General features: G+C 42.6%; 1 protein-coding gene across 1 annotated transcript in view; it reads left to right on the top strand.

Annotated features, from left to right (window-relative positions):
* gch1 (GTP cyclohydrolase 1) overlaps window positions 1-25,365 on the top strand; it is a 39,752-nt gene extending 14,387 nt beyond the window's left edge. Inside the window, exons 3-6 of the mRNA XM_075472328.1 lie at window positions 14,707-14,762; window positions 18,679-18,710; window positions 20,429-20,513; window positions 22,716-25,365. Of these exons, the coding sequence (XP_075328443.1) occupies window positions 14,707-14,762; window positions 18,679-18,710; window positions 20,429-20,513; window positions 22,716-22,842 (300 nt within the window). The 3' untranslated portion in view covers window positions 22,843-25,365. The remainder of the gene's footprint in view (window positions 1-14,706; window positions 14,763-18,678; window positions 18,711-20,428; window positions 20,514-22,715) is intronic.

Here is a 25,365-nt window from a genome sequence, read left to right on the forward strand (position 1 = left end):
CGTTCCCCCCTTTGTCATAGCTGACAGTCAAGACAAAAACGTTATATGATTCATCCAATTACACTCGTTCTAACTAGGTGTGGATGGCGCACATGACGTGAAATACATAAACATTAAACTGAAGCCAAGAGTAACGAGGCTGTTTGTTTTGAAAATGTAATGAGTAGAAGTCAGAAGTAGGCAGAAAAATAAGTAAAGGAGTAAAGTACAGATACCTAAAAAATGTACTTAAGTACAGTAACGAAGTATTTGTACTTCGTTACTTGACACCTCTGTGCGGCGGCGGCGCGTCGATGATGTCATCCCAGTAGATGCATGTGTAGAAAGCTTCCTATAAGCCCCCCAATAACACCCCCTTTAAGGGAGTTCCCGTTGCCCATAACCCCCAGAACCGTTTAGTCCTTTGAAAATCAATGTCACTTTGTTCAGACTGCATGTCGAATGTGACCCAAATCCAATTTATTTTGCTCAAATGTGACTCGGGTAGAAGTGACGACATGTCTGCGTCTCCGTGTAATTTTTCTTCACCTTATAGCTTCCATTACGTAGAAGTTTGAGCGCGTAAACATCAGCGTCTCCATTTCTGACTTTGACTTCCTGTATCTGGTGACGTCTCTGTTGTTTTTTTTCGGTTCTGTATTGTGAAACCTTCACACTGATATCTGATATTTGCCACATTAAAGAGAGTAATGTGAACAGACCAAACAAAGAAAGTCTGACCCGAGCATTAAGGCCTGCAGACTGAACGTGGTCTCATATGGGCCAGGACTCCACTGCTGAGGTCGAACCCGTCACATCCCAGAAGGTTCCCCTCGTGCAGGTGGAGATCCTTCCTTAAGGCAGAAAAAGTAGCGTTATGTGTACTGACAGGGGATCAGTGCAGCAAATAAAGCTTTTTTGACTGGTCTCACTGCTTTCTCAACTCAACTCAACCTTTATTTATAGAGCTACACTTAAAAACAACCGGGGTTGACCAAAGTGCTGTACAGGTTAAAACAGCATGGATCAAATCAAACCAAATCAAATTTATTTGTATAGCACATTTCATGTAAAAACAGTTCAAAGTGCTTCACATAAAATAAAAGCATTGCAGCAGGGAGTGGAAGAAGCATTAAAATACATAAAAGAATATAAAGAGAAACAAATAAAATCATTTAAATTAATTTAACAACAAGCAACAGTCAAGATAAGTTCAAAGATAGCGTGCAGATTTCATGCAGACACATGAGAATGATAAAAGAAAGAAATTAAGATAAATACTAAAATATATAAACACAATGCAATAAAATAGAATAAAATAAATTATTAAATTAAAATGTTTTGCCAAGTATCCACTTAAAGGGATAGATCGCCTCTTTTTACATGAAGCTGGATGACATCCCATATTAGCAACATCATTTATGAACATCTTCTTACCCCCTGCTGCGTCCTGTGAGCAGAGTTCCAGCCTCGTTTTGGCGTTGACGAAGGTAGTCCGGCTAGTTGGCTGGGGCCACAAAAATAAAGCGTTTTGCTTCTCAAAACAATATGCGTTCAAAAGTCAGACCTCACAAAGGCTTGGCGCTATTTTCTCTCCCTTCGTATCACTGCCTGCTGTGTAGACCGAGCAGCAAACACTGTAACTGGCGCGGCTGTCGGCAGGCGGCAGTGATACGAAGGGAGAGAAAATAGTGCCTGCTGGACCACATCCAAATATTATGATTTCAGTCTTCTTTCTTGATCTTGGTAGGTGTAAAATGACAGAAAATGACACCGCTGCACTGCAGAAAAAGCACTAGAAGAGGTCCCACAGGAAGCACATCATGCTTAACAAATACACGGTTTCAACTTATCAGCTTTACTTTTAAGTAGCATTTGATGTTTTTTGTCACAGTTACTGTCGTTGTACCTTCTTGGGTTTTGAGGAGTTGTACAGATGCCTGCAGTGCTGGTCCTGTTCGCACACTGTTCCTCATGTTTTATCAGATGTAGCACTCGCACAACATGCAAGAAGTTGTTAAAAATCGAGTGATGACGTCAATTTTGGCGCCAGCACTTTCAGAATGATGTGAGCTACTGTGAGCCCTCGCAGGGGAGGATCCTGGTTTTTCAAAACTTTAAAAGTCCTTTTTTTCGTTTGCTTCTGTAATTAAAACATAATTTTTAATGTCATATTGCTTAAAATTGAATTGCTATGTTTACAGTGCAGTAAGCGAGGGGCATTCCTCTTCTTTCTCTGGAGAGTGTGCACCCACATACCCGCCAATCTACAACTGAAATAATCCTCAACTGGTTACATTTTGACATTTATTTCCACCTCTTTGGTCAGTGGATCATAATCCTTTATAAAATACAAAGGCAGTCGTTTCTTATGACGAGCCCAAAAGAAAGTGTAATGGCTATTCGTCCTCTTGTGTCAATAATCAAAACTAAAAAAAATGTCAAAACCAATAATAAACTAAATGAAATCAAACGGCCACTGAGACACCTAGGGAGTGAATTTACGCAGGTAAAATGAGTCCATTGTCCAAAAAATTAGGTTTCTTTAGGTTTATTGCTCCAACCAAGCAAACGAACAAAGAACAATGGCCTTTGCCGCCTCTTTTGCCCTGGTAAAAAACCATTAGGGCCATTTCAGACCAGGGCGGCAAAGCGTGGTGGAACGGAAGCGATTTTCACTGGCGGAGGCGAAAATACATGGAAACAGATCTGTTCTTGCACACCGAGGCGGCGGTAGTCGGGCGGTAGCGGCACGGGAGACGCCTCCGTCCCGCGCTGCTTTTGGAAAATAGAACTCGAGCGGAATTTGGACGGCAGCGGCCGGCGATGGCCGGCGGTGTCCCGTTGAAATGAATGGGGAATGCAGACAGGGCTGGAGCGGAACTACCGCGGCCGCGGACTGTCCAGTGTGAAAAGCCAAGTAGAACACACCGCCTGATAACCGGCGTTAAGACTGCCGTCGTCTCGCTGCCGCCACGCCACAGTCTGAAATCGGCCTTAGCCCTCTCAGGTGCCTGCTCCCCTGTGACTGCCTGCCCATCTAAGTAAACTCTCCCAGTGCGTGTCAGGGTGGTGTGGGGAAGGTAGGACACGAATGCAAACTTCAGAGAAAAACTTATTTACAAAAAGCAAAGTGCTGAGCCGGATTCAAAAATATAACTGTGAACACAACAAACAAAGAACTGGGCATGACATGGTATGAATAAATACTTAACTTGACGAACAACGAATATCATGGGACGCAACGAAGGCAAGGTAAGCAAACAAAGATCCGACAAACAGACAGGCTGGGAGTGATTGGAGAGTGAGTGCAGCTGGTGACAATGACTAACGGGTGCAGTGAATGAACCAATGACCAGAGTGAGGGGGAAAAACAATGACAAGACCGAGGCCCCGTTTACACGATAGGAAGACGCAGATATTTTCCTGCGGTTTGGCCTCTCATTTACACCAAAACCCCGTTTTTAATCACAGAAAACGATTATTTCTAAAACCTCCGGCCAAAGTGGAGGTTTCTGATAACGCCGGTTATGTGTTGCCGTGTCAACTGGGAGAAACGGCGTTTTAGGTTCTTAAACGTCACATTATGCGCCAGAAAATGCTTAACGTCATGCGAGCGCCTTATGTTTACAGTTTGTTTGGCTGCTGATCAGGATTATCATGGATGATGTTAAAGTTCTACTAATTTTTACGTTTGTGCAAACGATTCTGGCCTTATTGCATTTGCCACCCCAAACCTGCTCGCACAGTTCAAAATAGAGGAGCACCACTCTTCCCTGGCCGCTCCTGCGTCCAGTATCCACTGACTGTCTATATTTCCCTCTTATTGCCTTCAGTTTTGTTGTGATATTTGCTCGCGTTATCTCCTCCTTCACATGAGGAAAGTCCTCGATTCTGAGGATTTTGATTGGCTTGCATGGCTTTATTCCTTTCCCTACACTGCCGCCAATAGGTTTGGCAGAGTTATTATGGCGCTTGACGGCGTATTTATGCGGGTTGATGTAAATGAGAAGTATTTTGAAAACGATGTTGTGTGCACGATGTTATTATTGAAAAAGGAGGGGGGAAAATATTCGTTTCTCTAAATACCCAGCTATGTGTAAATGTGGCCTGAAACTCAAAACCTGGGGGGTATTCCACGAAGCTGGCTTAGCGGAAAGCCTGGCTTATTTTGCTACTTCTGGCTAAATTTAGCGAGAGTTCCGTTCCATAAAGGTGGCTTATTTGAACGCCCGCTGAGTAACCATGGTAATTTATGCCGCTGAACTAGCCTGCTCCTGGGCAGGCTAAAGTTGAAGCTTAGCTTAGCTGCAACTCAAAAAATGTCCGACCGGCTGGAACAGACTCCGGAAAGACATGTTCACCTAGAATTCTGCGCTCCCGCAACTCATGTCTTGTCTAAAAAAACGAAACAAAAACTGTGGTTATCATATCACCACTTTCACTGTCTCGAAAAATCAATCAGTCGGTGCCAGTGCAACTAAAGAAATGCAACTATACACACGTGAGCATGAAATTAAATGAGAGAGAACATGGTATTCATTAAAACTAATCAATACCTAACAAACATCCGATCTACACCCACGTAGGACCAGACTCAGAAAAATGGGGGACAGGTAATAATGTTAATAATACAAATGATTGAAAGCTCCTTTCAAAACAGTCAAGGACACTGTACAAACAAGATATTAGATAAAACGCAGGAATTAAAACATCATACCATATTAAAAATACACAGAACGGAGCAATCACTGTAGGTAAGCACAGTTAAAGGTAGGGTAGGAGATCCTGGATTTTGAGTCCAGGGAAGCTGCATTTTGAAAATACACCGGTAAAAAGTCCCAACCCTTCTCTTCACTTTCCCCCCGAAGCCACGCCTCTAGAGTACATGAACGAGCACGAGCACGAAGGTGCATGAGCGCTGTTCTGACAGCAAGCATCGATCGTTGCCGTATTTAGTATTTAGTTTATGCTAACTATACGTTTAATAATGCTAGGTGCTAGCCAAGCTGGCTCTAGTTTAACTTCCTGCCAAGCTTCGTTCACGGAGCAGAGTACGCACACAGGGGGGAGGAGGGGGAGGGAGGAGCAGATTGCAGTTTGATAGACGGCATCAGTATCCAATCATTGTGAACGGTCCGTTCAGTATGATTGGATACTGTTTTTCCTAGACTGTACGTTCTAGAGGCCACTAAAACTTTTCATATTAATGTCAAAACTTTTAATTAATTGGTTGCAATGGGGGTGTGAAGAGTATTTCAAGCAATATGTAAAAAAATGTTCAAGAAAAAGATCCCCTACCCAACCTTTAAACGGATGGGTTTTGAGTTAAGACTTGAACAGAGGGAGAGTGTCAGCATTGCGAATGGGGGGGGGGGGCAAGACCTCTGTCCTTTCAGGCTGCTGCTCCCCATTTACAGTAGCCGATAATGTGAAACAACCTACTGGCTGAAGTATTTGCATGCATTAAGTTCATCATCTCCCTCAGGCTTCCCTAATGTTACCTCACCGGTGCACTACACTGTACCCATGTACGGCACGGCAATGTGTAGAGCACAATTCGTACACAAGGCAATTCAAAGTGCTTTACAGCTACATAAAATCACAAGAAGGCAATAAAATCATTCCAAAAAACAAAAAAATCATTAATTAATTAATTTAAAAGTGAAGAGTGCAGATAAAATACTTAAAAAATACTCAGGTGGCATATGCACATCTAAATAGAACTGTTTTCAGTCTGGATTTAAACATTGTCACATTGTCCAGGCCCCTGCTGGACCCGTGGAGGCTGACTATGTACACCGAACATTTTTCCATATCTTAAATGTACAGGTACACTTGGGGATTGTGGAAAACTCCCTGCCGGAGTCAGCGTTGTGACGTCAGCGGTGACGTACCACGCACTTGCTTGCATGCAGAACTTTAACTTTCAGTGCGCTTGGCTGGCAGACACCTGCCGTTTTGCTCCAGCATCGTGTTGAAATGTTCTATTCTTTGTGTGTACGTGTGCGTTGATGACAATGTAAGTACATCTTTTATATCTGTATTTATGTTGTATTTCATCTGTTTGTGTTTATTACATGCTGTTTAGTTCGGTCACCGTGTAACTTTGAGTTTACCACGAGATCCAATACATTTCTACGAGGAAATGTCTATTTCTAAATAGCTTGTTAAATGCTTATTTCTTTGGTTAAAATTACATGAACAGTCGGGTTTGGGAGTGCTTTGATAGTATTTTCGGCCTGTAGCGTTATTCTCTGTTCTGTGAATGTTTGAGGCATTATATTTAGCTTCTAAGTGTTGCGTCGCCGTGTCTATGGTGCCATGCATTCTGCATACGTTAGTACAATGCAGAATTTGCTTGTACAGTTCCTAATTACTTTCTGTATATGTCTATTTTACAAAAACCACACACAGACACACGAACTGTAATTCATTTACCACAATACATTGGATATGTATTTGGAACCTAATTTGATGCCTGAATATCAATAAAACTCTCAATATCACCTGAAGTCGCAGCTGTTCTCTAACCGGAGCACATAGTCAGTGAGAAGGAAACTAGCCATCAACGTACACGTCCGTCACAGGGATAATTGTCCATAGACTCTGAACTGGATTTCTCGTTTTGAAAAACACCACATCAACCCCTTTGAGTAATGCTGAGCAATGTTACATTTATGCCCTGTGGAACCTCATCATTGACTCATATCCTCCGTGCATACAGATGATCTGTGATGGAGGTCATTTCATTTCCAACATTGAGGCTAAATGGCCGGGATCAGTTCATGATTCTAGGATCTTCCGAGCGTCCTCACTGGCACAGAAGTTTGCACAAGGCGCAAGAATTTTACTTACCCGAAGGAGTGTACTTTTGAAGTAAGGTGTAGCATAGGCAGAATTTTGGTAATGTAATGAGAGGTCAGGTGTAGAGGTCATCTTAAGGAATTTAAAGTGCTCGTCATACTTTATTATAGATAGCCATATAAGGCACATATTGCATCAAATTGCCTAAAGTCTTAACACATGTATATCCATCCAACATTTCTCTTATTCTGCAGGAGAGTTCAATGGTGTCCTGCTTGGGGACAGAGGCTATGCATGCTGGCCGTACCTCCTCACGCCATATCCTGATCCAGGAACAAGGGCATGCACATGCACATGCGCATGCTACAACAAGGGCACGGATAGAAATGACCTTTGGCCAAATTAAATACAGGTTCATTGCTTAGAGTTCTCAGGCACCATGGCTGACTTCTGACTGAGCCATCTTAAATTAATAGTATACTTCATATTTTATACATTTTGTCTTGCGGACAACTTTTCAGGCTCAAGTCTTTTCTTCCTTGAGTCCCTGCAGGTTCTAGTGCCTGAAAGGACTGAAAGGAGTTTCTCCTGACACAGTGAGGGACCTGTACAGGGACACATATTTCCTTTGATCCTTATTGTTGTGACCTTTGAGTTAGAACTTCTTTTCATAATTTAGCATCGACACAGTAGCAGTTTAATTCAGAGCAGGTGTAAGAAGGCTAAATGGACAGAGATGATTTATACTTTCCACACGTTTAGGTCATGGCACCCCACTGTGAATATAAATGTAAAAAACACATTTCTAACACGTTGCATAAACCGTACAATAATGACAAGTTTGAGTTCAAGTTGTGTTGAATTGTTTAATTATTATTACATGTTTTTTAAGCTGTGGAGAGAAAACAGAATTAAATACAGTTCACAACACTAAATTCTCCTTTATCTGAATTTATACTAACATCCCTCTCCAGTTTCATAATCTCTAGCTTGATCTTTTTTATTTTCAGTTTCTTGTGTTCCGTATCTAGTTTGGCGCTCTATTTATTGGACAAACACATTTCTTCAAAGGCTACTTACCACTCTGAAATATTTTCCTGTACTTTACCTTCACTTGCTGACAGGTACGCTTTTGGCTGTTAAGATTGTAACAGTGAAAAAATAATATCTGGGTCACACACAGGATAATTTAGTCACAAAGTATGATGATGCGTGTCGATTATTGGGTTATTAATAAACTGAGCAGTATATTTGTGCTGTACATCTCATACAGAGACAATTCAGCATGCTTTATGTAAACACATTATACAAAGAGGAGAGCATAAATACATGAGGACAGTAAAATAAATGTCTAACAATTGACAATGGTATGAAACTTTCATAACTTACGCGTTTAATCTGTCTGCAGTTGTTCCATGCCGTTTTCTTCTCTTTATCTGGTGATGACACTTTTAAAATCCTCATACAGCTCCATCAGCATTATTTGTTCAGCTGCTGAAAAAATAACAGTGCTTGTCTTGCTCTCCTTTTCACACAGATCTCTGTTTTTCCACCATCCACTCGTCAGGGCTTCTTACGTTCCTCGTGCACTCGCACTAAGCTAGGCTATGTAAGCCTCGCTTGGATTAGCCTCACCGAGATGCAGCTAAAATGTCTTCGAGGAACGACTTGAGGCTTAATTGGGAGATGGCGCTAGTTCAAGCGACGCTTACCGGCTATAGCCTGGCTTTCTTTAGCTACTTTCGTGGAATACCCCCCTGGACATGAACTGAACACCAAAACATAAAACTTAAAACATGAGTCCCATGGCGTGACAGTGCGCCCCAGCTAACCAGTGCTTTCAAAATAAAAGCATAATTAAATACCCAAATTAACTCAAACAATACTAAATATCATAAACAACCAAAAAAGGTGTATTCCCCAAACTAAACCCCCAAAAGATAACTAAATTATAAGTGAGCCAAATATTACAAAATAACAAATAGCTCCTACAGAAAGGAAATGACTTTTTTCCTCATGACGGGCTCATATTTACCGCACAGTTGTGTCAGTGTGGAAAGCCAGGCTGCAGCCCTCTGAAGTGTAGACCAAAATGAGCTTGAAGTTGCAGTCATAAGGGATTTAGAAACGAACACATCACTTCCTTGCAGCTGAGTTAGCTATATTTAGACATTTCTTTGTGTTTGGCACTCAAAATCTCATTACAAACATGGAAACATGCAGGCAGATGTGTATCTTAAAAACCAATTCTCTGTGTTTGCCGGGAGGCCGCGGCTCCGAGCAGCAGGGAACACGAGAAACAATCAGATTAGCTGAGATCTGTTTATCCGCAGCCTGCTCTCTGCTCCTCGGACATCATTACTCTCCACTAGAGCCCGGCCAGCCTCCTCCATCTCTCTGCCTCCATCTTTCCATCTCCACCTGCAGGTGCATGTGGTTCGACACAATAGGAGCCTGCAGCCGATCTGTTTCCACCGGTGCAAATGGGCTCTGATGACAGCAGTGAATCACACAAACACGTTCCGCCCGCCCGCCTCCCGTGTCGTGTTGTTTGTTTCATGTCCCTAAACCTCCGTCTTTGTCTTTCCTCCCCCTCGTCAGAGCCAGCTGTCTGTCTCTGGTTGCTGGTGAGGTGACAAACAGGTTGTCACTGCCTGTTTCAGTGTCTGCTGCAGGCCGTCATTTACTCATCAGTCATCAGTTTACACCGTCTGTGAGGAGAAAAACATCTATCAGCTGGTCTGATATTCAGCCGTCGGGACATCTTCACTGTGATCCGTTTCCTGTTGAAACAGGTTGATCCTAAAGTGTGTAATTAGACACTACAGGTGAATAGGCCAATATTTTAAAATAATAGATATCACCATGCTCAGTTGATTACTTATACAAGTATGAAAAAAATATATATTACAAATTTTAGAAATTTGTATGTTTCATTATGCAAATGAGGCATTATCTCATTAAATATGCGCACATCTGCATATATTTCCTGAAGATAGATCTGAACATATGATAAAACCAGGTGCAAAACTCTTTTTTCATTTTGTTTACACAGAAAATGAAAAGAAAATTACAGAGGGATTTCAGGATATCTGCTTTCATTTCCTAGGAAATCAAAATATACTGTCCATAGCCCTAAAAAAACATCAATTTTCGCCATATTTTTTTATTATAATGTCACATAAATCAGGCCAGGAATGATTTATCAACAAATCCTTCTGTAAATATCTTTAGAATACTGCTAAGTGTATAACTGGAAAGTTTGGTGTTAGTAGGTGCTCCAGAGGCTGAGATATCGATACTGGAAAAATACAAAAAACTGATTTTGAGAAAACGGCATTTAAAGATTTAAATAGGGGAATTAATTTTGGTAAATTTGGGCAAAACGTACTGCCGCGATTAAACAAAATGTGATGAAATAAACATTTTAATTTATGTTTTCAACGTTTTCTTTATAGCAGGTTGAAAGAACACATATTGAAGGAGTAGACTGGCCCAAAAATCTAAAAATTGACCCCTGCATGAAAAATCACTGTTTTTGCCTGCCGTGTCTCGCCTTAAGGTTTCGTGCCGAGAAGAGAAGTTTTATTGCTTACACTTTAAGATTGTATGTATCAGGTCATGAAAAAGAATCTCATGAGGATATTACTCAACAAGACATGGCACGTTACACAGGATCATTCCTTATTTCATAGAAACTACAGACCTGACATACTACCACCTTATATAATTGTTCAGGTGAACGTGCCCAACCAGTCGTCTCCTGTTTGGTTCATCCGGAAAGAGACGATATTAGGCAAGGCACCTTTATTTAAATAGCGCATTTCATACCACAGGCAACTCAATGTGCTTTACAAAGCAATTTAAAGATAATTAAAAAAAATTGAATAAAAATTAAAACACAGTTAAAAGCAATCAAAGAAGAGGGGAAAAAGAAAGATATAAACTCAACCATAAGCACACCGAAAGAGAAATGTTTTTAACCTGGATTTAAAAGTGCTTCCAGTTGGGGCTGATTTCAGTTCTGCTGGTAGTTTGTTCCAGTTGTGAGCAGCATAACAGCTAAAAGCTGCTTCACCGGGTCCAGTCTGAACTCTGGGCTCCATTATCTGACCTGAGTCAGCAGATCTCAGAGCTCTGCTGGGTTTATACTCTACCAGCATGTCATTCATGTGTTCTGGACCTAAACCGTTCTGTGATTTGTAGACGAGTAGCAGAACTTTAAAATCTATTCTGTATCTGACCGGGAGCCGATGTAAAGACTTGAGAACTGGGGTGATGTGATATGATCTCTGTGTTCTGGTTAAAACTCGGGCTGCAGCGTTCTGAATGAGCTGCAGCTGTTTGAGACTCTTTTGGGGGGGTCCAGTCAGGAGACCGTTACAGTAGTCAGGTCTGCTGGAGATGAAAGCATGAATCAGCTTCTCCTGATCTGTTTGGGACATGAAACCCTTAATTCTGGATATGTTCTTAAGTGGATAAAAGGCTGATTTGGTGACTGATTTGATATGATTGTTGAAGGTCAGGTCTGAGTCTATCAGCACGCCGAGGTTCCCGACTCGGTCTTTAGTTTCTAGAGACAGTGGCTGTGTTCGAAACCGCATACTTCTCCCACTACTCCTACTAACTTTAACTTTTATTAAGTTCCCGGATGCATACTAGATTCTCCGAAATGTTGGGTATGCATCATGAGGTTACTACTCATACTCAAACTACCCAAGATGCAACGTAACGTGACGTCGCCGATCGTCATTTCCTGTCAAAACGTCAGTTTCAAGCTAGCTACAACGAGGGTAGGTTCACTTCCTGTTTTCAAAACAAAAGCACCAATTGTATGGTAATGGCTTTCCCTATGATAAAAGGCAACGGGTATTTTATTTTTGTGAAAATAACCGGAAGTGCGTTGCTCACTGCGGCTCGCTTTAGTAGCGCCGAATTCGTGGGAACAAAATTGTAAATATCCGGTATTTTGTCAGATTTTCAACACGTTGGGGATCTAAACGACTACTTTCTCACCTGAAAATGTTTCATATGTTGCTAAAGTTTACAGAGTTTAGAGCTTAAGGGAAATCAGCTTCAGGCCGGCTGATTTCGGCTCGGGCAGGAGCGAAATGCATTGTGGGTAAACGCTCTGCATACTGTCTGAGCGATGAGTATGCAGTATGGAAGTATGTAGTATGTAGTATGGAGTATGTAGTATGTAGTATGTAGTATGTAGTATGTAGTATGGAGTATGTAGTATGGAGTATGTAGTATGCGGTTTCGAACACAGCCAGCGACTCGAGGTGTTTACTGACAGCAAACCTCTTCTCTTTGTTGCCAAACACAATGACCTCAGTTTTTTCTTGATTTAACTGAAGGAAATCTTATTAGATCAACAAACGACTAAAACGAGCGATAAAAGTGGTGGAAAAGTGAATCAACGCAGCCCCGCCGTCTCTCACAGCACGAGCCGGTTAATAAGAGCAACGTGAGCAGATAAGAGAAGGAGCGACCGTTTGATGTCGGTCTATCACACCGCTGCAGCAGAGGCCGGGCGGAAGAAAGAAGAGAAAGAAAAGTGGAGAAGAAAAGATCTTTGCACGGTTGTTGCTGCTGCCCTTTTTCCCCTCTTGTCAACAAATTGCGCCTGACATTTGAGTGGAGTGCATGTGTGTGTGAGTGTGCATGTTGGTCAGAGAATTAGTGCCTCCAGCCATCCGCTGCAGCCATGACTCCATCTCTGCTGAGAATCTGACGGTCACTTTGAAACTCATCTCTGGAACACGGATCATCTCACATTTTTAGCATTTTTCAGAAATTATTCAAACGCTCGTCAGTTTGCTTCGTGGATTTTTATTTTTGTTTTTAAGGGGAAACGGTGTGTCTCAGCGAGCTTTGAGACATGAAGAGAAAACATAAAACCTGCATTTCCAGGATGCTATGAGAGATGAGAGGCGCCCATCGTGGTGACCACGATGAAGTAACTCGTGTACGCTGAAAAGACTTTTCAACACTAACCTAGCAAGAAAAAAACATTCAGCTAACATCAGCTGGTGATTCTCCTGAGGTTAGATTGAAAATAACCATAAAGGTTAGGGCTGGGCAACGATTAAAATGTTTAATCTAATTAATCACATGATTTCCCTGATTAATCGCGATTAATCGCATTTGAACGCAAAATCCAAAATGAATCCAAAAGTAGTGTATAGCTTTTAGCATTTAGTTTTATTTTAAATGTGCTGCCATATGAATGAAAGTGCCATAACATTTGTTGTGCAAACACACTTTTAACATCAGCATCTTTCTGTAGTTTTTATGTAGAAGCCTCGCTCCACTGTCTGTTTCCTTGAATGACTTGCTGCTATCAGTTGTGTGTTTTGCCTTTAAGTGATATTTTAGACTGGAACTACTACGCTGAGAAGACAATTCAACTTGGCAGTGTTTACAGATGACTTTGGTTCTGTCGACTCCGCCGTCTTTCAAAAATGTATTTTGAAATACGTGCTTTTATGTTGAAACAAGTAAAACAGGAAGTAGCGCTGGTTCCGTGAGCTTCACACAGAGGCTGTGTTCGAAACCGCATACTACATACTACATACTTGCATACTCATCGATCAGACAGTACGCAGAGCGTTTACCCACAATGCATTTCGCTCCTGCCCGAGCCAAAATCAGCCGGCCTGAAGCTGATTTCACTTAAGCTCTAAACTCTGTAAACTTTAGCAACATTTGAAACATTTTCAGGTGAGAAAGTAGTCGTTTAGATCCCCAACGTGTTGAAAATCTGACAAAATACCGGCTATTTACAATTTTGTCCCCACAAGTTCAGTGCTACTAAAGCTAGCCGTAGTGAGCAAAGCACTTCCGGTTATTTTCACAAAATAAAATACCCGTTGCCTTTTATCATAGGGAAAGCCATTACAATACCATTGGTGCTTTTGTTTTGAAAACAGGAAGTAAACCTACCCTCATTGTAGCTAGCTTGAAACTGCCGTTTTGACAGGAAATGACGATCGGCGACGTCACGTTACGTTGCATCTTGGGTAGTTTGAGTATGAGTAGTAACCTCATGATGCATTCCATAATGTGATAAATACAGATGGAATCATACAGATAATATACAGATTATCCTATACCATAAATAGGTAAAAGTAATCCAAAAGTAATTAGTTACATTACTTTTTTTATAAGTAATCCAAAAAGTTACACTACAATTACATTTTAAACAAGGTAACTTGTAACTGTAACGGATTACATTTTTAAAGTAACTTACCCAACACTGTAAATAAGTAACAAGTTAACGCGATAATAACAAATTAACTCGCCCAGCCCTAATAAATTTATGTTCTGAGAACGCTCAGACGGCATTAAAGGAACCAAAAACTCTTTTTCTGTTGGAGTTACGTTGCTCTTTTCATGGATATGCTTCCATTTTAAAGAGAAACTTTGAAAGGCTTTACAGAGGGTGACAGGTTTAAGTGGCGTGAAAGTGTCTCTTTGAGTGATGCTAAAGAGTCCGTTCATCAGGGCTGGGGTCATCCTGGCATTCATTTCGTGTGCTCTGGTGCCAGTTTGACAATAAAACCGTAGCAGAAGGCAAAATGATCTAATTCAGTCGGCAGCAGGTCAGTCTGCTTTCTGAACAATGTCTCCACAGGAAATGTTTTAATCAACTTCAGCCCCGGTTAGTCCACCAAAGCTTTGAGCGTTTGGTTTTCATACTTTAAAAACGGAGATGGCTGCTACAACTCATCCTCCCTCAGGAGTTCAGAGTCTCTCCGTTAACACACCTCTGCTCACCTCATATATATTTCATGCTTTCTTCACCCTTTTAGTCACTTAGACCCTCCAAGATGAGAAAATTAGAATTCAGGTTTAAACGCATCAGATTTCCTTTTGGTAGATTTTACTTCAGTAAAATCTTTTCACTTTGTGCAGGTTCACATCGGCTACCTCCCAAACAAGAGAGTACTGGGCCTCAGCAAGCTGGCCAGGTGAGTAAATTTACTGTAATATGGTGGAGTCTCTGCCTGTGTGTGTGTGTTTCTGTATAAGCTGATTATCAAAACTTGTGTGTGTGTACTACTGCAGAATCTGATCCCACTGACCCCAATACCTCCAGGCTTACTGTCCTAACACTGCTCACTAACACAGGACCGGATACACACACTCGCACTGTGACGGCGGCGGCTGAATCCTTCACATTTTAAAAGTAAAGCAGAAAGAAATGTGCGTTTTGAGTTAGTCGCGTTACAGAAACGTGTTATTAACCGCGCAGCCAAGCAGCCGCCATATGACTGAAGTTATTCCAGACGTCAGCCAGCCTCCCAAACTGGCAGCTGGTTCCACAGAGAGGGGCCTGATAACTGAAGGCTCTGCCTCCCAAACTGGCAGCTGGTTCCACAGAGAGGGGCCTGATAACTGAAGGCTCTGCCTCCCAAACTGGCAGCTGGTTCCACAGAGAGGGGCCTGATAACTGAAGGCTCTGCCTCCCAAACTGGCAGCTGGTTCCACAGAGAGAGGGGCCTGATAACTGAAGGCTCTGCCTCCCAAACTGGAGGCTGGTTCCACAGAGAGAGGGGCCTGATAACTGAAGGCTCTGCCTCCCAAACTGGCAGCTGGTTCCACAGAGAGAGGGGCCTGATAACTGAAGGCTCCGCCTCCCAAACTGGGAGCTGGTCCCACAGAGAGGGGCCTGATAACTGAAGGCTCTGCCTCCCAAACTGGCAGCTGGTTCCACAGAGAGGGGCCTGATAACTGAAGGCTCTGCCTCCCAAACTGGCAGCTGGTTCCACAGAGAGAGGCCTGATAACTGAAGGCTCTGCCTCCCAAACTGGGAGCTGGTTCCACAGAGAGGGGCCTGATAACTGAAGGCTCTGCCTCCCAAACTGGCAGCTGGTTCCACAGAGAGGGGCCTGATAACTGAAGGCTCTGCCTCCCAAACTGGCAGCTGGTTCCACAGAGAGGGGCCTGATAACTGAAGGCTCTGCCTCCCAAACTGGCAGCTGGTTCCACAGAGAGAGGGGCCTGATAACTGAAGGCTCTGCCTCCCAAACTGGAGGCTGGTTCCACAGAGAGAGGGGCCTGATAACTGAAGGCTCTGCCTCCCAAACTGGCAGCTGGTTCCACAGAGAGAGGGGCCTGATAACTGAAGGCTCTGCCTCCCAAACTGGCAGCTGGTTCCACAGAGAGAGGCCTGATAACTGAAGGCTCTGCCTCCCAAACTGGGAGCTGGTTCCACAGAGAGGGGCCTGATAACTGAAGGCTCTGCCTCCCAAACTGGCAGCTGGTTCCACAGAGAGGGGCCTGATAACTGAAGGCTCTGCCTCCCAAACTGGCAGCTGGTTCCACAGAGAGAGGGGCCTGATAACTGAAGGCTCTGCCTCCCAAACTGGCAGCTGGTTCCACAGAGAGGGGCCTGATAACTGAAGGCTCTGCCTCCCAAACTTGCAGCTGGTTCCACAGAGAGAGGGGCCTGATAACTGAAGGCTCTGCCTCCCAAACTGGCAGCTGGTTCCACAGAGAGGGGCCAGATAACTGAAGGCTCTGCCTCCCAAACTGGCAGCTGGTTCCACAGAGAGAGGGGCCTGATAACTGAAGGCTCTGCCTCCCAAACTGGCAGCTGGTTCCACAGAGAGAGGGGCCTGATAACTGAAGGCTCTGCCTCCCAAACTGGCAGCTGGTTCCACAGAGACGGGCCTGATAACGGAAGGCTCTGCCTCCCAAACCGGCAGCTGGTTCCACAGAGAGGGGCCTGATAACTGAAGGCTCTGCCTCCCAAACTGGCAGCTGGTTCCACAGAGAGGGGCCTGATAGCGGAAGGCTCTGCCTCCCAAACCGGCAGCTGGTTCCACAGAGAGGGGCCTGATAACGGAAGGCTCTGCCTCCCAAACTGGCAGCTGGTTCCATAGAGAGGGGCCTGATAACGGAAGGCTCTGCCTTCCAAACTGGCAGCTGGTTCCACAGAGAGGGGCCTGATAACTGAAGGCTCTGCCTCCCAAACTGGCAGCTGGTTCCACAGAGAGGGGCCTGATAACTGAAGGCTCTGATTTTGAGACTCCCCTGACTTGCGTCAACCCACAAAGGTTTTTTTTTTTAACACGGAATGATCTGCAACCAATCAGATATCTTCCTTGTTTCAGCCAATCATAAGAACGAACCCAACGTGGGAGACCATGTACTCATAAGCCAATCACATTAAGCCATTCAAACTGCACTGTATGATGTAGCCGGCGTGCCGTCAGCTGTGTATCTTTCCTCTGCGTTGTGTTGTGAGGGAATGACAAACAGGGACTCAGATCCAATTCAACAGTTTTAGTGCATTTGTGGATATTGAAACTGATTTAGCTCCATAGATTTCATCTGTTTTTTTAGGCCTTATTCTGGATCAGAGACACGTGGAAGCCTCAGTTTTTAACTGAATGGTTATCAGACAAGAACTGGACCGTTGATAAATAATTAATACACACTGTCCACACTGCAAAAAGCCAGCTTTTAAAAAACAAGAAAAAAAAGTACAAAAATTAGGCGTATTTTGCTTAAAAATAGCAAAATTATCTGCCAATGGAACAAGAAAATGTGGCTTGTCAAGATTTTTCAAAACAAGTAAAAATATCTAATCTCAATTAACCCACAAATACCTTAGAATTAGTGTATTTTAACTAATAACAAGTACATTTTTCTTGATTCTAATTAAATACACGTGGCCTATTTTCTCAATATATTGAAAAATATTCTTGAATTAAGTAAATGCTAGAGCCATTATCCTGTCATAGTGGTATGCACTAGGCCTTATATTTCTTGAAACCAGCTTGACAAACTTCACAAACTGTTGATATTCTAGCTTCAAGCATGTACTTACTCAAAACAGGTCATAAAAACAAGCTGTAATTTCTTATTTAGATAATTAAGGACAGAAACACTTAAAACAAGTGAAACCGTCAAACATAAAAACTGCTTCCTAAGAAGAATTATCTTATCGGACAAAAAATAAGCACATATCCCTTTGATCTAAGATATTTCTTTTTACTTAGATTTCACTTTTTGCAGTGCAGAATAGGAGCTGAAATCAAAGCATCAGAGCGCTGCCTCCTTCCTGCTGCTCGTTCGGCCTGGTGACATTTTCTCAGGGGCGAGTGAGGTCAAAGTTTGTCCAAAGTGCTTCTGCTCTCCGAGAAGAGCACCAGGTGGAAGGTGGAGGCCGGGTTGTTTCTGCAGATCTGCAGGAGCTGCAGCTTAAGTCTTTTTCTTCTCAGCAAGCCGGACGCTTATTCACTATTTCTGAAACGGGGGGAAAAGGTCCATTCCAGCTGTAATTTCCATTTTTTGTCTCCTGTTTAACATGCAGCGTGTTATCCACCTCGTCTCCCGTGTAAATCAGTCTAATTATGGCAGCGTTTCCACTGTTTGTGGCCAGAATTGTGCAATCTCGCTTCCTGTTGAGCTCCAAGTGCAATACGATGGCAGGAAATGGGTAAAGTGATTAAAAAAAATTACCGGTAAGCAAGATTTGAGCATCCTGGTCAATGAAGGAGCCTTTTTTTCTGGAACAGTAAATTAACAAAAAATCTGGCAAAACTGGATCACATTGACTCTCCAGACAGTTTATATAGTCTGACATTACTCACGAGTGTTTCTGCTACAGGAGACGCAACATATCCATGCTGTTATTTTATCTTACATTGTGTAATTATACCTGATAACACACCCTTTTATAGATGATTAATAAAGCCAAGAAACGGCTTGTTATTGATATTTAATTAGACCTGTGAGAAAGGTTTTAGGTTGCCAGGTTGTGTAAAATGAAACTGAAAGTAAAGAAGGTTTTTTTCCTCGTTATCTGCCAGTTTTTGGTTTATTTTTGCTCAAATGCATTTAAGCATTAACACTTTTTTCTCTTTTCCTCTTCAGGATTGTTGAAATCTACAGCCGTCGACTACAAGGTGCCAAAAAAACTCTTCTTGTTTCAACAAATTACAATTTTAACGACACATTTAGCTTCATCGGTGTTTTTGTTTCATCCCATTTCAGTGTATGTTGCGCTCGCTGCTTATTTATATATAAATTAAAGACTGAATATAATGATCAACGTCTGAAATACAACAAAAGTTCAAAGATGAAACCGGCGGTTTCTTATTTTTTTTTTCTGTGTGGCGACGTCTTGAGCCGTTAGCTGTTTTACTAAAGTGACGTCCTACTATCCAACTGTAGGGTTGCAGGGGGGCTGGAACCAATCCTAGCTGTCATTGGGCGAGAGGCGGGGTAATCCTGGACAGGTAGCCAGTCCATCACAGGGCCACACAGAGACTCCTAGGGACAATTTAGAGACACCAATTAACCTAACATGCATGCTTCTGGGTGGTGGGAAGAAGCCGGAGTACCCTGGGAGAACATGCAAACATCAAACCTGGAACCGTCTTACTGTGAGGCGACGGTGCTGACCACCACACCGCCGTGCAGCCTCACGGTTTAATTTGTGTACAAAGTACATAGTGATCAGATTATCTTATCTAATCTTATCTAATTATCTGTATAAGTTTGTAGAGCTGCCACAATAACAAAGGGTGCCACTTTTTAGTTGAAAAGTGTTGGGAACAAAAGGCTTATATCTAAAAATATCTATTCCAAAGTCCCTGCTTTAAAGGGACAGTTCGCCTCTTTTGACATGAAGCTGTATGACATCCCATATTAGCAATATCATTTATGAACATCTTCTTACCCCCTGCTGCGTCCTGTGAGCCGAGTTCCAGACGAGTTTTGGTGTTGATGAAGGTAGTCCGGCTAGTTGGCTGGGGTTTAAAAAATAAAGCGTTTTGCTTCTCAAAACAATATGCGTTCAAAAGAGTAATACATTTGCATCACAAAATCGTTCTCCAGGAAAAAGTCAGACCTCACAATCCCTTGGCCCTATTTTCTCTCCCTTCGTATCACTGCCTGCTGTGCAGACCGGGCAGCAAACACCGTAACAGGCGCGGCAGGTGGCTGTAAAAGTTCCGTACCCTTCTCCATGTTTGGTGGATCCGCCGATTACTTTCTTTTCTGGTTGCGCAGCAGACAGCAGCAGACTTTTACAAAATAAAAGCCCAGCCCTATTTTTTAGACATCATCATCTCTTTAGTTCAGCGGCTTTGCATTAAAAAAGGGTAAAATTACTATCAGACAAAGGCCCTCAGGGGCTCATCAAGCAACTCCATTGAGCATTTCCCACTTCAGATCGCTTTAGAAGCTGATTTTGGAGGATGGTTACGGTGAAATAAGTTGAACTGAAGCTCATCCTCAAATCTGATTGGCTCTCAGGGCAGGGATCGTGTTGTGAGGTCGGCTTTGATCAGTTTGATGTGGAGCTGACATGCTCGATGCGGACGCTCTCTTCAGATGATTATTAACGTCATGTTCGGTCTCCATTTAATCAAACATGTTGTTTCAGACATTAGCATTGAACCTGTTTGACATTTCACAAGAAGGCAAACATCACCTCCTGAATCCTTCTGGCACCGAACACTTCGTCCCTCCAGTATAACTGATGTTATTGATCATGGGATTTGTACTTGTGATTGAGTATTTCTGGTGTGTTTGCTGACGTAAAGCACCTGAATACTTCTGTGATCTCTGACTGCTGTTTGCTCTGTCTCTGCTCATCCTTCTGTCCGTCTGTCCACAGTTCAGGAGAGGTTGACCAAACAGATCGCCGTGGCGATCACTGAGGCCCTCCACCCCACCGGGGTCGGAGTCGTCATCGAAGCAACGTGCGTCAGACTCACTTATTTGTTATCTTTGCGCTTCCTCCTGCTTTTTCTTTCTTATGAATTTCACCTTCTCTGCTCCTCTTTGCTCTCAGTCTCTCTCCTGTCAGTTTGTTTTGGTGAGTTTTATCAGAAAGAAATCTGGCAAACGAGTCTTTTGGGGCAGCTGTGTTTGCTCCTGTGGGTCTAAACTGACCTCGGACCGGGACTCGTGATAACGTCAAAAAAACTCTCATCGGATTATACATTTTCAAGGTCACCTGAGTCAACGGTTTATTTCCGTGTGAACATCTTCCTTCATCAGATCCAACCCTCCCTTCACGTGTAATTAAATGGCAACAGCCAGAGTGAAATCTTTAGTGCAGTTTGTGATTTAAAAGCATCCCCTGAAGGTGGAAATTCTGTTTTTTCCCCGTCTGTTCGACAAAGTTTAACTCCCGGGGAAACCACGGTGAAACAATCAGTAAATAGGATTTACAGTTTTGTCATTTTCCAGTCATTTAATCTGCCTTTTCTTAGCCATCCTCGTGGAAATTTAATTCCTATTCGAAGTGAAGTCGGCTGTACAAAGTGCAGCTATTTGTGTGGAGAGAAGACCAATGAGTAAAAACATGATAATGGTTCCAAAATGGTGGTCTTCTGTTTCATTGTGAGAGATTAAAGACAAACAAAGCCTTCAGCAAAGGCTGAAGCATGGAAACCCTCAGAGTCCTCATGTGCACTGAAGAGTAAACTCTGATCTGAGGCCATTTTGGCCAGCTTTGAAGAAGAGTGTGTTCGAAACTGCATACTTCCATACTGCATACTGATCGATCAGACAGTATGCAGAGCGTTTACCCACAATGCATTTTGCTCCTGCCCGAGCCGAAATCAGCCGGCCTGAAGCTGATTTCGCTTAAGCTCTAAACTCTGTAAACTTTAGCAACATTTGAAACATTTTCAGGTGAGAAAGTAGTCGTTTAGATCCCCAACGTGTTGAAAACCTGACAAAATACCGGCTATTTACAATTTTGTTCCGACGAATTCGGTGCTACTACAGCTAGCCGCAGTGAGCAACGCACTTCCGTTTATTTTCACAAAATAAAATACCCGTTGCCTTTTATCATAGGGAGAGCCATTACGATACAATTGATGCTTTTGTTTTGAAAACAGGAAGTGAAGCTACCCTCGTTGTAGCTAGCTTGAAACTGCTGTTTTGACAGGAAATGACGATCGGCGACGTCACGTTACGTTGCATCTTGGGTAGTTTGAGTATGATGCATGATGCATACCCAACATTTAGGCGAATCTAGTATGCATCCGGGAACTTCTCGCTTACTCAAACTCGCATACTAACTCAAAAATTTAGGATTAGTAGGAGAAGTATGCGGTTTCGAACACAGCCTTGGTGGCCATTAGAGGGTTTGCAGACACCTTTATGAACTGAGTCCGACCTGGAAAATATTAAAAGGATGTGACTCACCTGCTGTTTATCGTCTGAGCCGTTTAACAATAAACTCATAAAATATCCCAGATATTCCCAGAGCTGAAAAGTCTTTCTGAAGAACAGCTCTGTTCCTTTTTTCCACTTGTGGTCGTCCACCACAGTGTTTCTTCCACTAGCAACTAAACCTTTGCTGCTCCCCACTGGTGATTGTGACATTTCACATTTCTTTTCAGTGGAAACTGGACCAGAAAAGATAAGAGTTTTAGAAAAGATAGAAACAGATGACTGAACCTGTACGACCTGTAGACTTCCTGCCACTTTTGTTGGGTGTGTAACTGGAGCCACATGCTTCTTTCCGGGCTCTTTCTCTGATTCACGGATGGCCACGATTCCTTTTAGACCCTCGTGGACTGGTGCAGGTGAGGAAATGTACATCGCACGAGCCGACAGAGAGAATATGAATCAACTTTAAAGCAACTGTTTTTTTTTGTCATCTTCTTCCTCCATCTTTTGTTGTCGAGCAACTTTGTCTTTACTGCCACCTGCTGAAATCATTCACTCCAAACTGAGCAATGGAAACAAAATGTATACGTATTTCTGTGAAGCAACATTTAAATAGTTTATTTGGTTTTCACGTCGCTGTTGGAGATTTTTGAGGGACTCCCTGAGTTTGAGAGTTACGAAGAGTTCCAGGATTTCTCCTGCAGATCTAGATTTTTAAAGGTGCTTCTTCCCACGTGCCTGCCGCTGGTTAATTCTTCCTCTCCTCCTCCCCGCAGTCACATGTGCATGGTGATGCGAGGCGTCCAGAAGATGAACAGCAAAACCGTCACCAGCACCATGTTGGGAGTCTTCAGAGAAGATCCAAAGACTCGCGACGAGTTCCTGACGCTCATCAGGAGCTGAGGAGGATGGAGCTCCTCCTCTTCCTCTTCTTGTTGCCTGGGGTTACCTCCAACTGCTCGGACCGGATGCCGTGCTGCCCGTGTGTGTGTTTGTGTGTGTTTCCATCCCACTGAAGGCAGTCGGAGTGTTTGCTGTCTTTCCAGTGCTTGTAGTGACCTGAAAAAGCGGCGCGTTACCTCAGTGACTTCAGCCGCTGACTGACATGTTTACTTTTAGACAACTGGACAGACTTTAACCCCCTTTGTCCACGTGTTGTGTGTGTGTGTGTGTGTGTGTGTGTATGTTATTGAAATATCAGTTACTGGCCTAAAAAAAGAAGGGGAGAGTTTACACAGATAATTTGCCCAGATAAAAATCATAAAAAGGTTAAAAGATACGAGCGAACAGAGCCGACATTCCCTTTGTATAAAGTGTCAAAAACAACATCAGACTCACATGTTTAACACTAACATGGAACAATCTGATTTACTGATCATTTATCATCCTCATCCTCCTTTGTGCAACCAAATATTCACATTATTTCTTCTGGCTTTCTGCACCGAATTCATTTAATGAGTAACTTTCCAAACACATTTCCAACCAAATGAAATGTATTTACATTGTTTATGAGACGGCCTGAAAGATGTACTTTAAAGGGGAAGTTCGTTTTTTTTTTTTTTTTTTAAACCTGGACTTTATTTCTGGCATAAAATACGTTCATCTACTCAGCGATAACAGTTTGGTGAAAGTCGGCGTCCTTCGGAAGATATTTAGATCACTGGAGAGAACAGGGCAGAGACAATAGAGCCTCTAAATAAGGCATTATCTGTCTTTGTTTCACCGATACTTTAAGATGAATTAATGAATGAACGTGTACTATTGCTCTGTTAGCTCAGAGCTGCCGTGTTGTTGTTATTGGGGGCTATCGGGGGGCTTTCTACACACCCGTCTAGTGGGATGATGCGCGCAGCCACAGCAGCATCTTATTGCTAACATGGTTCGTTATTGTTTATTTCCATGCTGTTTCATTGTTGTCCAGTTGCCATGCTGCACAAAACTAACAGTAGCAAACTCTGTGTATCTAAATATCGTCCGAAGGACGCCGACTTTCACCAAACTGTTATCGGTGAGCAGATGAACGTATTTTATGCCAGAAATAAGGTCCAGGTTAAAAAAAAACAAAAACAAACTTCCCCTTTAATTGTATAAAATACTGAGTCATACGGAGCATGAACTCAAACCCCTTTAACCTCCTCCTGTGGACTTCTTCCACAACTGGTGAGCGAAGGTGACACAAAATGCCGGCAGTGTGCATTTTCACGTGTATTTCACATTTATGGAAATAAGGCTTCATATCTAATTCAATGTTTAGGATATTATGGATATATTTCAAATTGTGCCCGTATTTTATAGGCTTAAAAGTAACAAGACAATTCTGTCATGAGCATTTTAGCAACTCATTATGGTCTGTTGAATTTGCCACCAAATATACGATTAAAGAGATACAAGATCACGGAACTGTTTCCAAGAATTTAATTAGCTTTTTGTGGCCGTTTTTAGTAACTTTTGGATAAAAAAAAAAAAAACTCCACAACAGTAGTGTGGTCTGAAAGGATGAATCCACCGTCTGCAGGGGGATAACTTATAGGGTTAATATACAACATGGAGACCACCTAACAGCTCTGTTTGATGCAGAAACGGACCAACATGCATTAAAACGTGCATGTGCAGCCGTCCCCGCTTTCAAAACAATGAGCTCACAAGAAGGAAATAAATGGAGAACAAAAATCCACGTGACAAAAACGGCTTTTTGCTGTTTTATTAAGCTCTGAAAGATCATGTAGTTGGACTTTAAGTTGGTGATTATAGAGTTAAAGATAAAAACAAATGCAAAGAAAAGCCCGATAAACAGATAAATAAACCTGTCAGAAAAAGAATAGAGAGGATGGCTGATTTGGATAAAATGTGATGGTGATGCACGTAAAGTGATGGAAACTGTGTCCAACACTCTCCTCATCAGCGTCTCATCCTTTTTACGACCCCGGCGGCAGATTTACGAGCCGAAAAAACACAAAGTTTCCTTCGTTCAATTGAAAAAAACAAAACAATCTACCAGTATTCTCTTCTTGTGTGAGGATCTGCCTTCATGTGCCAACCCGCCTCTGGATTTAAACCCCCGAAAAAACACGTTTAATTTCCATTAGAGGCGAATTAAACGTGTTTTTACACAGTTTTCATCGCGGGAGATGAACCGTGTGGAAGAAATTGTGTGTAGTTCAGTGACTTTGCGTTTACGTGTAACACACCTTTGCATCTCAATGCATCAACATGTCCCCAGTCAGACTTTTGGAGTATGACGTGCTGACTGGAGTAGTGTGCACGTTAGTGTGCATGTTAGTGTGTGTGTTGGAGGGAGGAAGAGTGTTAACTAACAGCGCTTCTGTTGTTTTTGTGGCCTTGTTGAGAAGGACGGTCCCTTCAGTGTCACTTTATGTACTGTGTTCATTTCAAAGACTTTCTAATCAAAGGTAATAAATCTATGTG

The sequence above is a fragment of the Odontesthes bonariensis genome, chromosome 1 (assembly GCF_027942865.1).
Source record: "Odontesthes bonariensis isolate fOdoBon6 chromosome 1, fOdoBon6.hap1, whole genome shotgun sequence".
Lineage (NCBI taxonomy): Eukaryota > Metazoa > Chordata > Actinopteri > Atheriniformes > Atherinopsidae > Odontesthes > Odontesthes bonariensis.